Below are 17,476 nucleotides of genomic sequence, written 5' to 3' on the forward strand. Positions count from 1 at the left end.
TCATTCTTTAGTCTAAATTAGTTAGTTATTATACGATTGTTTAGGACACGAGTCTCTTGGGAAACGATATCCGGTCTTACCGGTTTTATTACTTGAACGATTCGGTACACTTGCCGAAGCCCCAACAAGTTTTTGGCGCCGTTGCCGGGGACCCGTGTTAAACTAGACTTTTGTGTGATCTTTAACCGATTTAGACTTTATCTTTTGTGTATAACTTTCTGTTTATTGTATTTATCATTTATATATTTTTTTGAGCTAAATTGTGCTTCGAGCTTGGGTGATTCTAGTGTATGCAGGGAAACATCCGTACAAGGAGGACTGTGTCATCTGAACCACTCCTTGCGGATCCTGAGATTGAGAAAGTAGCTAGAAGGAACAATAGTGACACTAGGAAACGAAAAGCTCTAGCAACACAAGCTGCTCTTGAATCTTCATCTTCTTTCAACAATCAAGACATAGAGTCTTTTGATTCTTCTTCTGTGAACGGGATGGCTGGCGCAGGACCACCTCCAAGGAGAACCATAGGGGACTCAATAACCTACACAAGCCCGAGGAATTTCTCAAGCATTGTGAGGCCCACTATGAGTGACAAGCTGACAGAAATGAAGCCTGCTCTACTCCAGCTCATCAGTTCAAACCAATTTTCTGGCCTGGACAATGAAGACCCTCATGCGCATTTGGTCACCTTCTATGAGTTGTGTGGCACTATGGGTGTACAAGGGGAGGATGAAGAAGCATTGTACATGAGACTCTTCCCATTTTCTCTGAATGGCAAAGCAAAGGCTTGGCTCCAGTCACAGCCTAATCAAAGTCTTACGAGCTGGGAGGATGTAGAATACAAATTTCTAGCACGCTTCTTTCCACCATCAAAGAGCACAGAGGTGAAGGCTGCCATTGCTACCTTCGTACAAGGTGTAGATGAACCACTTTGTGAAACCTGGGAAAGATTTAAATCCTTACTGAGAAAGTGTCCCAGCCATGGATTCAGTCTAGAAATGCAAGTGCAAACTTTCTGTAATGGTTTGCAACCTCATACTAAGATGATACTAGACGCATCTTTTGGTGGTTCAGTACTATTTAAAACTGCTGATGAAGCCATTGAGGTGATTGAAAATATGGCTTCCACTGACATGCGGAGCCAACATGGGAGAAATCCAGCACAGAGGAGAGGAGTGTATGAATTGAGTGCCCAGGATGCTTTACTTGCACAAAATAAGATTCTGGCCCAACAGATGGAACTCCTAACTCAACATATGGCCAAACTACCTCAACAGTTGCAAGCAATGCAAGCTCAACCTCAACCACATCATCAAGTAATGAGATGTGATTTCTGTGGAGATAACCACCCCAACGGCCATTGTCAAAGTCCTAGTACATCCCAACCTGAAGAAGTCAATTATATGGGAAATCAAGGACGACAACACTTCTTCAACAATCATTTCCCTAATCCTTCCAATCAAGGGTGGAGACAAAATCAAGAAGCTTCTAGCAGTAAAAATCCGTATCAACCTGCTCAGCATTATCAACCTCAAAATGATCGGACTTCAAAGCTAGAAGATACTTTGCAAATGTTCATACAGCAGTCCATCCAAAACCAGAAAAACACTGATGCATCTATAAAGAATCTGGAAGTGCAAGTTGGTCAATTGGCCAAGAAATTAGCAAACCAACAGGGTGGACAATTTACTGCAAATACGCAAGTCAACCCCAAGGAAGAATGTAATGTAATATTCACAAGAAGTGGGAAAGAGGTTGGAAGAGAAGAAGAAGAAAAAGAAAAGCCAGAAGAAAAAGAACAAGAAAAGAATGAAGAGGAAAATCAAGAAATAATTGAAGAAGAGATTGTTGAAGGTGGAGAAGAGAATAAAAATTTTGAAAAAGAGAAAAACCAAAAAGAGAAAGAAATAGTGAAACACCTCCCTTACCCAAAAATCCCATCTACTAAAGGGAAGGAGAAACAGTTGGCTCGGTTCAAGCAAATATTCGATCAACTTGAGATCACCATGCCATTGACCGAAGCACTGCAGCAAATTCCGGCTTATGCGAAATACATGAAGCAAATCCTCAGCAAGAAGAAATATTTAGATGAGGAAACAATTGAAGTACAGGGAAATTGCAGTGCCATCATGCAGAAGACTCTTCCTCCAAAATTTAAAGATCTAGGGAGTTTCACCATTCCATGCACTATTGGAAACAAGGAGATAGGTAGAGCTCTCGTTGACTTGGGGGCTAGTATCAATCTGATTCCCCTATCTATGCTTAAGAAGATTGGTGGTCTTGAAGTCAAGCCTACGAGAATGATGCTGCAGCTGGCGGATAGATCCATCAAGTATCCGTATGGTGTTGTGGAAGATGTGGTGGTCAAAATAGATAAACTCCAATTCCCAGTGGATTTTGTAGTTATGGACATAGAAGAAGATGTCGAGATACCACTCATACTTGGAAGACCTTTCATGAAGACAGCCAAGGTTGTCATTCATGTGGAAGAAGGAACAGTGAAATTGAAAGACCAAGATGAGGAGGTGACTTTCAACGTCTTTGGGGTTGAGCAGCAAAATCATGAAAAAGAGACTAGTCTTGAAGCTACAGATGAACTTCTATCAATTACTAGTCTAACAGAGCAAGCTGCCAAGTTGGTCAAGAGGAGCTTCAGCTGTTTATCCCCAAGAGTAAAGGGAGAGGAAGAAGAAAAAGAAGAAGAACTAGTCCACCAAAATTCTGTGATAGCAAGCGATGAGCCCAAACCTGGAAAACCAGTGAGATTCAAGAATAGGTTATGGGTCATCAAGAACATAAAGATAAATGGAGTGCTTGAGATAGAGGCTCCATATTCTAGGAGAGTCAAGGTGGTGACTAGGAAATTGCTGAGAGGATGTTGGTGTCATGACAAGAAGAAGCATTCCAACATCAAAAATCAAACTTGAGCTTAATGGTGTCAAGCTAATGACGTTAAACAAGCGCTTACTGGGAGGCAACCCAGCTTTCTAACCCTTTCTCTTTGTGTGATTTTGTTATTTGAGTGTGTTTTTATTGTTTGAATTTGCTTTAGAATGTTTTGATTTGATTTGGTTATTTTGGAGCATGTTAGTTTCAATTGTAGTTTTTGTGTTGTTAATGGTTAACTAGTGTAATGTTGAGTTTTATTGTGTATTGATGTGTTTTAGAATTGTTCAATCTGTTTTTATGTGTTCTAGTGTGATTGTGTATGTTCTGAATGGTTATGTTTAGTTTAGGTATGTTTAAAGTGTAAAATTTGAAGCCTTGAGTTGTAGAATTAGAAAGCTTTGGAAGTGTGCACCTAAATTGGCATTCTTGCACTCAATTTCAATCCTTATGGATTTGATCAAGTTTGTATAGTGAAAACATGTTAATCTGGGCTGAATTGAGCATCAAGAAGTGCCAAATTCCAAAAATCGTAGGTGTAGTTGTGAAATTCTGCAAATCTGCAATCTGGTATGGCGCTCCAGCGCCCTCTGCTCAGGGGCGCTCCAGCGCGCTCAGCACGAATCCAGTTTTCTGGCATTCTGACCCATAGCTAGCTCCAGCGCCCTCTGCTTAGGGGCGCTCCAGCTAGCTCCAACCAGACCAGATTTTTCAGCAACTCTATTTTTCTCTTCTGCTTCAAATTTTTCATGCTCCAGGCTGTGTTTTGTGATTTTTCTTGCATATTTAGTGTGCGTTTGACCTTGTGAAATCATGATCATGTGATCTAATGATTGTTTGTTACAAATGCATACATTGTGAGCTCACATTTGCAAACTTTATTTTCAATCTTTTGTGCAGAAATGACTTCTTCATCCAACTCCAAGAGAATAAAAACAAACGCCGCCACAAAGTAGAGATGTCAACAGAGGAATATGCGACCCAAGTAGCATGGCTTGGGGACCAACCCAATTTATTGGGGGAGGTGGTGCAGAAAATGAAGGAGTCTGACAATGAGCTACAAATCATGAGTCACAGGACCTTTTATTTTGCTTTCTTTTACTTTGGTTACTAGTTAGCTTTCGTTTTTCAATTTTAGTTAAGTTGTTTTAGTTATCTGGCTTGTTAGACTTATGCTGATTCATAATGCTTATGGTTTGATATGAAATGATGCTTGAGATGGGTCAATTTAGTTCAAATTGTATTGCTTCCTTCATGAAAAAGTCTGAGAATGCTGTATGCTTAACTGAGATCATTATTCATGGCAGTTGCTTGATGTTATTGTGGAACCTCGAGTTGACCTTGTGAGATGTTGTGCCTTAGAATTTTCTTGTGAATGCTATCATATTTGATCACAATTGACTTTGCCTGAGTTTCTCTGATATGAATCATTTGCTTGTTAGTTGCACATGATCAAGGCCATCTTGCTCTCCTACTTCTTCCACATATTGCCAAAAGAAACCAATTCAAAACCTTTCGACCTTGATTGATAAATGACTCTTTTTGAACCTTAAAGCCCAAATGAAATTTCCCTATTTTCCTTACCTTGAGCTAAATGGAGAAATCATCTGTAGTGCAGGATAATGGTTTAAGTTTGGGGGAGTTGTTATGAAAGGATGAATTGAGAAAAATTTAAAAGATACAAAAGTAACAAAAAGGAAGAAAGAAAAAGAGAGAAGGAAAAGTACTGAATGAAAAACAGTTGGGTGTAAGTTCGACATTGGTGGTAATCTAAGTGAAGCAAAAGAGAACTTTTATTCATGATTGTAATTGTTGGATCTCTTAGCTCAAGGTGCTTTATTATCCAGAAAAACCGTGTTCCTTCTTAGCCCAGCCACAATACAAGCCAATGAAAGTCCTTGTGATGTAGACTTACTTGTGCATGTGTTTAATTTGGTTGAAACAAATGGCAAAGTTGATTTGTGTGACAGTTTGATAGTAGAGTGATAGACACACATCCTTATACACCAGTGCATTAGAGTGAAACACCATCTTAAGTGAGGATTGGTTCTACATAATTTAGTAAAGCATCCTGCCATGACTGTTGATCTCTTATAAACTATGGCATTTGATTGATTGTGTTGTGAGCATCATAGTGGAAAACTAACATGATACACATTTCTAGTTGTTTCAAGTTAAGCAATGTATTATGAATCCAACTGTAATCTTTGAAATATGTTTTGTTTGACAGTCAGATACCTTTTGCTTGAGGACAAGCAAGGTTCTCAGTTTGGGGGAGTTGATAGTGGCATATTTTACTATGAATTCAGTATTGAATTAGAGAAAATATCAACTCTTTCTCATCCTTTTTACCTTGTAAATCCTAGTTTTCATTTAGTTTAAGAAGTGGTTGCATCCTAAGCTTTAATTAGATAAATTGATCATTAACCCCTTTATTTATACAAGTTAATTAGTTGGAAGAAGTCTCTGCATCAAATGAAGAGTGCTGGAACCAGAGAAAACAAGAAAACAGCAAAAACAGCAAAAATATGAAGAACCAGAATCTGGAAAAAAGTTAGCTGGAGCACCCTTTTTCCATGGGCGCTGGAGCGGGCTCTGCACCAGGACTGGAGCTAGCTGGAGCGCCCCCTACAAAAGGGCGCTGGAGCGCCCTTTTTCCTGTTTTCGCGCGCTGGAGCGCGGTCTCAAGCGCGCCTGCTGCTGATTTGGCAGATTGGGTTTATTTAACCCCAAATTAGAAGGGCTTTGACATCTTTGGCATCCCAGACACAAATTCTCTCAATTGGAGCGTTCAGAGGTGAGCTAGGAGCTGTGGGAACAACCCTTCTTCATCCTTGGGTCCTCCTCCTTCTTCCATTTCCACCATTGTTGTAAGCTCAAGCTCTCCATTCATGGAGAGCTAGTTTCATTCTTGTTGGGGATTGATGTAACCACGGATCTCTTATGTAATTACAGTTGTTTTGAATGATTATATGCCTCTTTCATTGATTGTTAGTGTTTAATTCCTCTACTTAAAGCTTGTATGAGTAATTCAACCATATCATGATTTTAGGGTTTGCTTGATATTGGGAAATATTGGGTGAATCTAGAACTGGATTAAACACCTAAAGGAAATTGTATCTAGGGATAGAACTAGGACCTTTGGTTGTCTTGAATCTCAATTCTTAAAGCGGATGAACTTGTTAGGTTTTCCAAGGGATTGGAGATTAATAAGTAAGTCTAGGCTCTCTCTACCAAGGGATTGGGTTTGAGTAAATTAGAAGATTGACATTGGCTAATTAATGAAGAGGAAGTGATTTTCTATACATAAGAGTGAAGTAGGTGAAATCATCCCCCAACAATATCATTCCATAGCATTTCTAATCTTTCCATTCTTAAGTGTTTGCGTTATCAAAGATCACTTTTACAATTTATGTTTTATATTTATTTCAATTGCATGAAAACCACAAAAACATGGAATCATTCTTTAGTCTAAATTAGTTAGTTATTATACGATTGTCTAGGACACGAGTCTCTTGGGAAACGATATCCGGTCTTACCGGTTTTATTACTTGAACAATTCGGTACACTTGCCGAAGCCCCAACACATGTTCAAAAAACATAAAGGAGAAAAGACAAACAGAGAAAAAGTAAAGATAAAATGAAGTGGGCTGGGCTTCCCAATACAGGCCCAATAGTATCAACTTTCAACTTCAGAAATAAAGGCCTTTTGACCTCGTTGTTCTGAGGCGTGTGATAAGCGATAATATTGATTAATGTTGTTATGTTCTGAGAAAATAGAGGGAAAATACAATACATCTCACACAACCCCTCATTTCAAATATTTGACTGCTTCTTTCATTCAACAAGCAAGCTAGATGTCCCAAAAACCTTAACTTTCTTCTTCCCTAAGCTACCTAACAGTGTCCCTCGGCAAGAATTTCTAGAAATGCATGGTGGTCGTGTCTACGTATGCTTCACATTTAGTTTAGGATGGACCAAAAAATAAAATCGTTGAAAAATATAATAAAACTAAAAACTCAATAACTCACTCGTGTCTACCAAAAAGAAATTCCCTAATTGTGTATAAATATTGACATCAGAATATTGACTACAAACAAAGTCTCAAATTGGATAAAATAAAAGATGAACATGAATTTATATACACATAAAATACTTCTATTTGTAAAAAGCTACTTCCATTGGTAAAAAGTCTTTTGGAGTAGTATCAAAAGCAAATCATTGGTCCAAAGCGGACAATATCCTATCAATGCCTTTCCCTACAAATGGTATTAAAGCTCATAATTCAGTTCTGGTGACCAGTGACATATAGCCGGACAACAAGAACAATTAAGTTAATGTCAGGCCAAGCTGTACGTTTTCAAGCACAAATTTTATGGCAAATCACCACTGTTTGCTTCGAAACTAACTCATTACCCAAACACCATGCACCATCTTCCTCCTGCTTCAGTGCACTTTTACATTTCACCTTAGTAACCTTGAGAGAAAAAGTCTTATGATTGTAATAAATTCACCAAAGATGTCACTGTTTCATTAATATTGGATTTGTTTTTATAACTATTAGAAAATGTACTATACGATGAATACGGAGAATATTAGAAAATGATTGACTCAAAATGATAACGTATTGGGTGGGTGGAAAAGGATGTGAGCGACCGTTTATACTTAGTGACTAAGAATTGGAAGAATATTAACAAATATACGATAAAGTGATACTAAGTATCGTGTTGTAAGTGAACAAAAAGGAAAGTGTGGAAAGAAAATGCTGGAACAGATTAAGAAGAAATAATACATCAGAAAAAGATGTTTAAGAAGTAGCCATGGGGTTATATGGTTCTTGAGACCTCTTTGTATTGCTTGCTTCGGAGGCAGATGCAAGAGACTACATTTGTCAGTAAATTTTTGCCAAGATGATGTTAAAGCTCGGTCATTGGAAGTGGTGATTATTAAGTATTTATATCCTGATACCCACATAATTTCTATAATTTGTATATAGGAAGAAGTGGTGTTTATATATAATTTGGACATCACGATGACACTAATGGAAAAATGACATTTTATAACAAGCCTATTATAACGACAAAAATTATCCATCATAATAGGGAGATATTACAACGTATTTTTTTAAATCAGTTATAATATGAAATGCGGTGGCAAACTTGTAAATAAGTTTAAGACATATTATAACGTAGTTTTGAAAATCAGTTATAATATGAAATGCGATGGCAAACTTGTAAATAAGTTTAAGACATATTATAACGTAGTTTTGAAAATCAGTTATAATATGAAAAGCGGTGGCAAACTTGTAAATAAGTTCAAAACCTATTATTGATGTATTATAACGGAGTTTTAGAAATCGGTTATAATATCTCTAACTCTCTCATTTTCCATATCCCTCTCGCTAGATTTCATTTCACGTTTTCTGTGATTCTCATCCCTATCTTTTGCCACATCTTCATTGTGCTTGCGTCAGTGCTTGCACCTCATTTTCAGTTACCCGTTGCTTCTCTCATTCTCGCGAAGCATCGCCATCAAACCATACCTCGAGTTCTCTCTCCTGCAACAGCCACAGTTCTTCACATATCCACCTTTTCTCCTCACATTTCAACCTTATTTCAGCTATTTTGGCCTTAGAAACATCATCTTCACCGATGAGTTCTTCGATCTATGGCCTCCGCTAGGGTTTCCCTCATCTTTCATCTTTTTCTTTGATTTTAACCGTTTAAATCCTCTTTTGCTTCGATTAAACACTTTCCACCGTTTAATCGGTTAACCTAGTGTTTTAAGGTTCTTTCACCGTTCGATTTAGGGTTTCCTTGCTTCATTCACAGTTTTGGTTCATTTGCTCTTGGATTCGTATCATTCCGCTGCGTTTCACTCTTTGAGGGAGCTTCGAAGGAGTCCATAGCGTGTTGGTTTGTAGTAGTGATGATTCATACATTCTACTATTTTGTTTTTTCCTAATTTTTTATGTTTTTATTCTATTAATTTCACTAATTTTTCTCCTAGATTGGTGGGGATTGTGTTTGGATTGGTGGAGAAATTAGCGGCGTTAGCACGAGAGAGAGGAGGAGGGAGCCTTGAATGCCGAATCCACGGCAGTGATTGGAGAATTTTGAAGGTAGTTATAGGTCACATTCTTCGTAACACTTTCCCCCTCTTTTTATCCTGTTAATTTTGTTTTCATTGATTCTTGAAGAACAAAAAGATTGGGTTTTAAATCTCCTGCACGAGAATTTGCTTCAAATTAAATTCTGAATTTAGGGTTATATTTCTACAAATAAACTAGTGTAATCATAGACTATTTATAATTAAAAAAACGTTTCTTTCTGAATCATTGATGCTGGATAGTGTTATTCACTTTAGTCCTTGTGCTTATGAAAGTGGCAGAGAAAAAGTAGTAGAGTAGTGGTGTTTTCAGGGAAATTTTCAGGGAAGAAGGGGTTTTCTTTAGGGTTTGTGTATCTTTCATACTGTAATTCACTCTATTATTTTAGATCTACATTCTTTCAAATTCAAATAACAGAATACAAAAAATAAGAACAATTAATCCCTCATATAACAGAAGCAGAAAATTGTACATATGGCTCTCATCTTGAAATAGCATGCTATTAGGAATGTTTTGTCTGAGAATTTTGGTGTTATGAGTAATGTTCAACATGAGTCTTTAACTCTCGATCTTGGTGTTATATTAATGTTATTTCGTTGCAAATCTGCTGCTATTGTTTGCCTTCTAATTAGTTTGTTCCAATGTGTTTATTTTCTGTGTCTGATTGATAGATATGGGATACTGTTGGGCAAGAGAGATTCCAAAGTCTCCGGGTTGCATTTTATAGAGGCGCGGATTGCTGTGTTCTTGCGTATGATGTTAATGTGATGAAATCTTTCGATACCCTTGACAACTGGCATGAGGAGTTTCTCAAACAGGTAATTATTGTCCTTTTCAAAATGCTTTATCTCTTGCTGCTTCGACTATTGTCTAGGGTGTGGTGTTTTTTCACATGGACAAATGCATCTATTAGCTAGTGTGTCCTCATAACATTCACAGATTGTCTAACCCTAATTTATAACCTACCAATGTTGGAATTTGCTGGATAAGCTTTCTGTTCAGATTTATGTTCTCGTTGTATCTTTGTGATGAAGGCAAACCCACCCGATCCAAGGTCATTTCCATTTATTTTGCTTGGAAACAAGATTGATATTGATGGCGGGAATAGTCGAGTGGTAGGCAAATATTATTACACTTTGACATTTTCTCACTTTATCTCTGAGTGTAAAATGTTTATTTATCTCACATGCAGGTTTCTGAGAAGAAAGCAAAGGATTGGTGTGCTTCAAAAGGGAATATTCCCTATTTTGAAACATCCGCAAAAGAAGATTTCAATGTTGATGCTGCATTCCTGTGTATTGCCAAGGCTGCTCTTGCCAATGAGCACGAACAAGACATGTAAGTTTCACTCTCGATTGTGATGCAGATACACATGAATATAGGTTGTACTACTATATAACTGTACCGGACATGTACCAACTATTGTCAATGATGTTAGTACCACTTGCAGTTTAAGATTTAATATACAACTACTATGCATTAAGGCATATCTATAGACTATCACTGTTGGAATGTCAATGAAGTGATAGAAATAGAAAATGGTTCACTGGTATGCGTTTCATGTCTCATATTTCTGTTTTTGGCCTAAGTTCTTTATTTAATGTTAATTTTATTACTCTTTCTTATAAAGAAATTCCCAAATTAATATATTATTTGGCATTTCTAACATTCTAGAAATCAATATTAATATATTGTTATTGCTGATGTTAATTTATATATAGAAATCATTATATATATATATATGGATTATGTAAGAGGATTGTGTCTACAATGTCTGCGATTGTAGGAAATTGAATGACATTATAGCCGTCGAGGACCATTTAAAGTTATTAAACATAATATTCTATTTTCGTTAAATTAATCTAGATAAAGATAATGGTAGAGTTTCAGCTATAAATATTTAGTTTGTATTTTTTTCCTTAAATTAGATAGAAGAAATTTTATAGATTTGAATATGATTAATAACAATCTCTAGATAGTAAGATTTGTGGATCAAGAGACATTAGTTAATTTAAAATTTTGCTTTAAATATTGTAGGACCAGGTTTCGTTAAATTTAAAGTAATTTTGATCAATTATTATTCGCTTATATGTAACTGAATGAAGAATAAATAAGTGTGTTTTATGTTTATGATCTTAATGAATTTTCAATATCCACTTGCTCCTCTTGGGTATTTTTCTTTGGTCTGTGTAACTAGGATTAGGATATAAAGATATTTGATAAGGTTCTTGGTTGATCTTTAAATACTTATCCAACTATTCATCACAATATTGTTTTAACTCTATTATTTTATTTGTAGATCTTTAATGATTCATCTCCCATGGATGCTGCTGCAGACATTGAAGACATTAGAAGGAACTGGGCTTCTTTTATTTTAAGTGTTAGTAGAAACTGTTACAATTCAATAGTGTATGTACATTAATGTAATATTTAGATTTAATATATAGCTTCATGTATAAATGATGTATTAAATATTAGACTATTTAATATTTGAAATAAATTCTATTTTGTTAGTTTCATTAAATTTGTTTATTTAAAGCTCTATTGATTATAAATTGATTGGATGAGATCATTATACAGGAATATTATTATAATTTCATTGGATGTCAAATTTAATAATAATTTTTTTTTAAAAATAAAAACATATATTATAACGTACATTGCTTAGTACATTAGGGTACGTTGATCACATATTATAACGTACAATAATATATACGTAATAATATATAACATATTATAACATACAAATGGAAATTTGTCATAATAGTTTGCGCATATTATAACGTCCTTCAGAAACTACGTTATAATATGTGGAACATATTATAACGTAAATTTCTGTTACGTTATAAAATGCGCAGAGTTATTATATCGCCCAGAACTACGTCCCCAGTAACTACGTTATAAAAGATCATTTTTGTACGTTATAAAAAGTCATTTTTCCACTAGTGTGATCTCCCATAATATAATTCTTTTAATAGACAAAAAAACATATATATAAAAAAATATAATATTATTCTTAGTGTTTTTTAACAGGCACAGTCTTATTATTTCAACAACTACAGTCTGCTCCATAATGATAAAACAGCACATTAAAATCAATATACACATCGAGTAAAGAATTTATTATATATCTTTAATAGTATAGATCATACGTTTGGTTGGTCGAAATAGAGTCCTACAATAGAAGGTTGAATATACGATATCTGACCATAAAGAAAATTGCAGAGCTATATACAAAAGCAAGGGTGGACAAACGATGAGATGCAAAACTCTGCAGTACGTTTCATCCACTCTTCCGCCATCAGAATTTTTTATTATTATGTGGAGGCACTATTTTCTTTTCCTTTTGCACACATTTAAGAATTAGTATAAAAGATTGTAAAATATAACTATTATACACATTATACACATTCTGGATTTATAGAAGTAAAAGAAGTAGAGGTTACCTGAAACCATATTATCTAAAGCACATTTGGAGTGCTGCTCCATAAACTAATTCAAGTTTATTCTAACTTTGCAGTCAAATATTCTTTATTTTCGGTAAAGAAAAGGAAGGGTTGTGTTCTTTCATAATATACATTACTAAAAGATCCTTTTATGATCCTATCTCATATACTAGATTGAAGATGCTAGCATGGCGAAATAAAAACATTGATCATTATTTAACAAAATATATAATTAAACAATTTCTTGTTACTAGGAAAGATTCTAAAATAATTAATAATTAATGATATAGCATAAAAAAAATTAAAATATTTAGAGATAAAAAAACATATGAATTTACTATTATTTAGAGAAAAAATGTAAGATATATGAGACTATTTAATTTAAATAATTAAGAGAATATATAAGGCAACAAAGAAAACCTTTCGATCTTACTTTGTTTCCTGTAAAAAGTATGCATTAAATTGATCCGCATCTGTCGGATAGTTGTCTTTTAGGAGTTGGAGAACCTGTCATTTGCCTGTAAAAAAAAATACACGATATTTAATATAACAAAAGGAACAATTGAAAAAAAAAATAAAAGTACAAAAATGTAGAATAAAATAAAGATTCAATGTATATTTTACTATTTAAATAATTTATTTTTGTGATTTTATCATTTAAATGAAGTGGGTACGAAGTCGCAAAATAACATTTTTATTTCATTTTGTCGTAAAAATATGTCCTTTTAACATTTTTTTTAAAATTCTATAATAAGCTTGTTAAATATTTCACATAATAATAATAATAAAACGTCTAGAAATTGAAAGATATGATGATAAAATATGTGAAAAAAATTATTGATTAGATTATTGAAATGTAAAAGAGTAACACTATACTAAAATTAATAATATGATTAATATAGAAAAAATATTATTATTATTAATTTTAAATTTTACTATAACAATATTAAGAATATATATAGTTATGATATGTCAATAAGTAATTATATGAGTTTAGAAATCTACAAACCATGCTCTAGTATAAAATTCACTAGTGAAAAAATGACATTTTATAACGTACAAATATGATATATTATAACGTAGTTATTGGAGACATAGTTTCAGACCATATAATAAGTCTGCACATTTTATAAAGTAGCAGCAATTTACGTTATAATATGTTGAACCTATTATAATAGACTAGTATGTTATAATATGCACAGTTTATTATAACACAAAAGTTTTTGTACGTTATAATATGTGATCTATTATTACGTGATCAACATATAATAACGTACATTATTTAGTACGTCATAATATATGTTTTTTTAAAAAAAAAATTGAAAATTACATTTGAGATCCAATGAAATTATAATAATATTCTTGTATTATCATCTCATCCAATCAATTTATAATCAATATAATTTCAAATTAACAAATTCAATGAACTAACAAAATATAATTCATTTCAAACATTAAATTATCTATAACATTTAATACATCATTTATACATGAAACTATCTATTAAACCCAAATATTACATTAATGTATATACACTATTGAATTATAACAAGTTTCTACTAACACTTAAAATAAAAGAAGCACGACTTCTTCTCTTATATTAGGTGTGATTATTTGACCTTCTTCCTAGAAGAGCTTCCAAAGACCTATATTATAAGAATAATAATAGAGGAAGGAGGTTACCTCAAACCATATTATCTCAAGGCACATTTGAAGTGCTGCTCTATACACTAATTCAAGTTTATCTAGTGGGGCTAACTTTGCAGCCAAATGCAACAATTTGTTATTCTTTATTTTCGGTAAAGAAAAGGAAGGGTTGTCTTCTTTCACAATATAGGTTACTAAAAGATCATTTTATGATCCTATCTCATGTACTAGATTGAAGATGCTAGCATGGCGAAACAAAAATGCCCTGTGAATTATACTTTGATCTTTGTTGTTGTTATTATTTATTAATAAAATATTGCAAAGATATGTGCCATCATTTGCGGAGGAAGTTGAGATTGGACCGCAAGTCTCTGCCTTAGAGATATTTTCCTATATGCACGCAGCCAACGTCACTTTTGGTGTCAACGTTCTTGTTTGTTTCCAACGATGCTTTTCTCTCTCCACAGCCACTGATTTTGTACTTTAATTTTAAGGTTTGGTGCCACTTTTTACGTGAAGTACTCCTCAAGCTAAGGAGGGTTAGTTCCATCCTAGGCTCTATAAATAGAGCTTTACTTTCATTCAGAAAAGATGATGAGAATCATTCTTCCCTCTTTCTCTTTTCTCCTAATTTCATTCTCTCTCTTTCCCTAAAAATATTCTGGGTTTATTTATTCTCCTTTTAAGAGATCTTTGCTAGTTCAGAGATCCTCATAAATTCTGAGAATTCCTATTGTATCCTGGGGGCTTGCGCAATACACTGCGGATAAGTCCTTAAAGACAGTGATCTACACGCCTCAGGAAATATACTGTTCGTGATCTTTATTCTACTATTGTCAGCTTTTACAACAGTTGTCAACTTCCCATATCAAACTGGGATGAGCACTGATAAAATATTCAATTTTAACACATTTCTCATATAATGTCAGTTTTTATTTACATTTAACAAAAACATTAATCATTATTTAACAAAATATACAATTAAACAATTTCTTCTTACTACGAAAGATTCTAAAATAATTAATAATTATTGATATAGCATAAAAAAAATTAAAATATTTAGAGATAAAAAAACATATGAATTTACTATTATTTAGAGAAAAAAATGTAAGATATATGAGACTATTTAATTTAAATAATTAAGAAAATATATAAGGTAACAAAGAAAACCTTTCGATCTTACTTTGTTTCCTGTAAACACCTGTACAAAAAAATACACAATATTTAATATAACAAAACGAACAATAAAAAAATATACAAAAATGTAGAATAAAATGAAGATTCAAGGTATATTTTAATATTTAAATAATTTATTTTTGTGATTTTATCATTTAAATGAAGTGTGTATGAAGTTGCAAAATAACATTTTTATTTCATTTTGTCGTAAAAATATGTCATTTTAACATTTTTTTAAAATTCTATAATAAACTTGTTATTAAATATTTCAAATAATAATAATAATAATAATAATAATAATAAAACGTCTAGAAATTAAAGGATATGATGATAAAATATGTGAAAAAAAGTATTGATTAGATTATTGAAATGATAAAAAAGAATAACACTATACTAAAATTAATAATATGATTATTATAGAAAAAATATTATTATTATTATTTTAAATTTTACTATAACAATATTAAGAATATATATAGTTATGATATGTCAATAAGTACTTATATGAGTTTAGAAATCTACAAATCAATCACTGCTATAGTATAAAATTCACTAGTGAAAAAATGACATTTTATAACGTACAAAAATGATATATTATAAAGTAGTTACTAGGTACATAGTTCTGGGCCATATAATAAGTCTGCACATTTTATAAAGTAGCAGAAATTTACGTCATAATATGTTGAACATATTATAATGGACTAGTATGTTATAATATGCGCAGTTTATTATGAAAAACTTTCATTTGTGCATTATAACATAGTAGAATGTATTATGACACAAAAGTTTTTTGTACGTTATAATATGTGATCTATTATTACGTATATATTTTTGTACGTTATAATATGTCGTATATTATTATATATATATTTTTGTACATTATAATACGTGATCAACATATAATAACGTACATTATTTAGTACGTTAATATATGTTTTTTTTAAAGAAAAAATTGAAAATTACATTTGACAACCAATGAAATTATAATAATATTCTTGTATTATCATCTCATCCAATCAATTTATAATCGATATAGTTTCAAATTAACAAATTCAATGAACTAACAAAATATAATTCATTTCAAACATTAAATTGTCTAATAACATTTAATACATCATTTATACATGAAACTATCTATTAAACCCAAATATTACATTAATATATACACTATTGAATTGTAACAAAGTTTCTACTAACACTTAAAATAAAAGAAACTCGATTTCTTATCTTATATTAGGTGTGATTATTTGACCTTCTTCCTAGAATGAGCTTCCAAAAACCTATATAATAACAATAATAATAATATAGCAAGGAAGTTACCTCAAACCATATTATCTCAAGGCACATTTGAAGTGCTGCTCTAGAAACTAATTCAAGTTTATCTAGTAGGGTTAACTTTGCAGCCAAATGCAACAATTTGTTGTTCTTTATTTTCGGTAAAGAAAAGGAAGGGTTGTCTTCTTTCACAATATAGGTTACTAAAAGATCCTTTTATGATCCTATCTCATGTACTAGATTGAAGATGCTAGCACGGAAAAACAAAACTGCCCTGTGAATTATACTTTGATCTTTGTTGCCAACTTCCCATATCAAACTAGGATGAGCACTGATAAAATATTCAATTTTAACACATTTCTTATATAATGTCAGTTTTTATTTACATTTAACAAAAACATTGATCGTTATTTAACAAAATATACAATTAAACAATTTCTTCTTATTTCGAAAGATTCTGAAATAATTAACAATTAATGATATAGCATAAAAAAAATTAAAATATTTAGAGATAAAAAAACATATGAATTTACTATTATTTAGACAAAAAAAAATGTAAGATATATGCGACTATTTAATTTAAAAAATTAAAAGTTGTTTCCTGTAAAAAGTATTGGTCAGGAGCATTAAATTGATCCGCATCTGTCGGACAGTTGTCTTTTAAGAGTTAGAGAACCTGTCATTTGCCTGTAAAACAAAATACACGATATTTAATATAACAAAAGGAAGAATGAAAAAAAAAAAATAAAGGTACAAAAATGTGGAATAAAATAAAGATTCAAGGTATATTTTACTATTTAAATAATTTATTTTTGTAATTTTATCATTTAAATGAAGTGTGTATTCGCAAAATAACATTTTTATTTCATTTTATCGTAAAATTATGTCATTTTAACATTTTTTTAAAAATTCTATAATAAACTTGTTAGATATTTCACAT

General features: G+C 32.4%; 1 protein-coding gene across 1 annotated transcript; it reads left to right on the forward strand.

Annotated features, from left to right (window-relative positions):
- The first annotated feature begins 9,526 nt into the window (after positions 1-9,526).
- Positions 9,527-11,378, forward strand: LOC128196119 (ras-related protein Rab7-like). Its single transcript, XM_052875968.1, has 5 exons — positions 9,527-9,607; positions 9,664-9,810; positions 10,027-10,107; positions 10,185-10,330; positions 11,292-11,378. The coding sequence occupies exons 1-5, from the start codon at positions 9,527-9,529 to the stop codon at positions 11,368-11,370; spliced, it is 534 nt and encodes a 177-aa protein (XP_052731928.1). The 3' UTR covers positions 11,371-11,378.
- The last annotated feature ends 6,098 nt before the right edge of the window (positions 11,379-17,476 follow it).

This window comes from Vigna angularis, chromosome 4 (genome assembly GCF_016808095.1).
Source record: "Vigna angularis cultivar LongXiaoDou No.4 chromosome 4, ASM1680809v1, whole genome shotgun sequence".
Classification (NCBI taxonomy): Eukaryota; Viridiplantae; Streptophyta; class Magnoliopsida; order Fabales; family Fabaceae; genus Vigna; species Vigna angularis.

Bases quoted from the DNA above. Each gene is read 5' to 3' on its own strand.
- LOC128196119 (XM_052875968.1), top strand. From the start codon at position 9,527: ATGAGTAATGTTCAACATGAGTCTTTAACTCTCGATCTTGGTGTTATA. The intron at 9,608-9,663 runs GTTTGCCTTCTA...TCTGATTGATAG, and splicing joins GTTGCAAATCTGCTGCTATT to ATATGGGATACTGTTGGGCA. The intron at 10,108-10,184 runs GTAGGCAAATAT...TCTCACATGCAG, and splicing joins ATGGCGGGAATAGTCGAGTG to GTTTCTGAGAAGAAAGCAAA.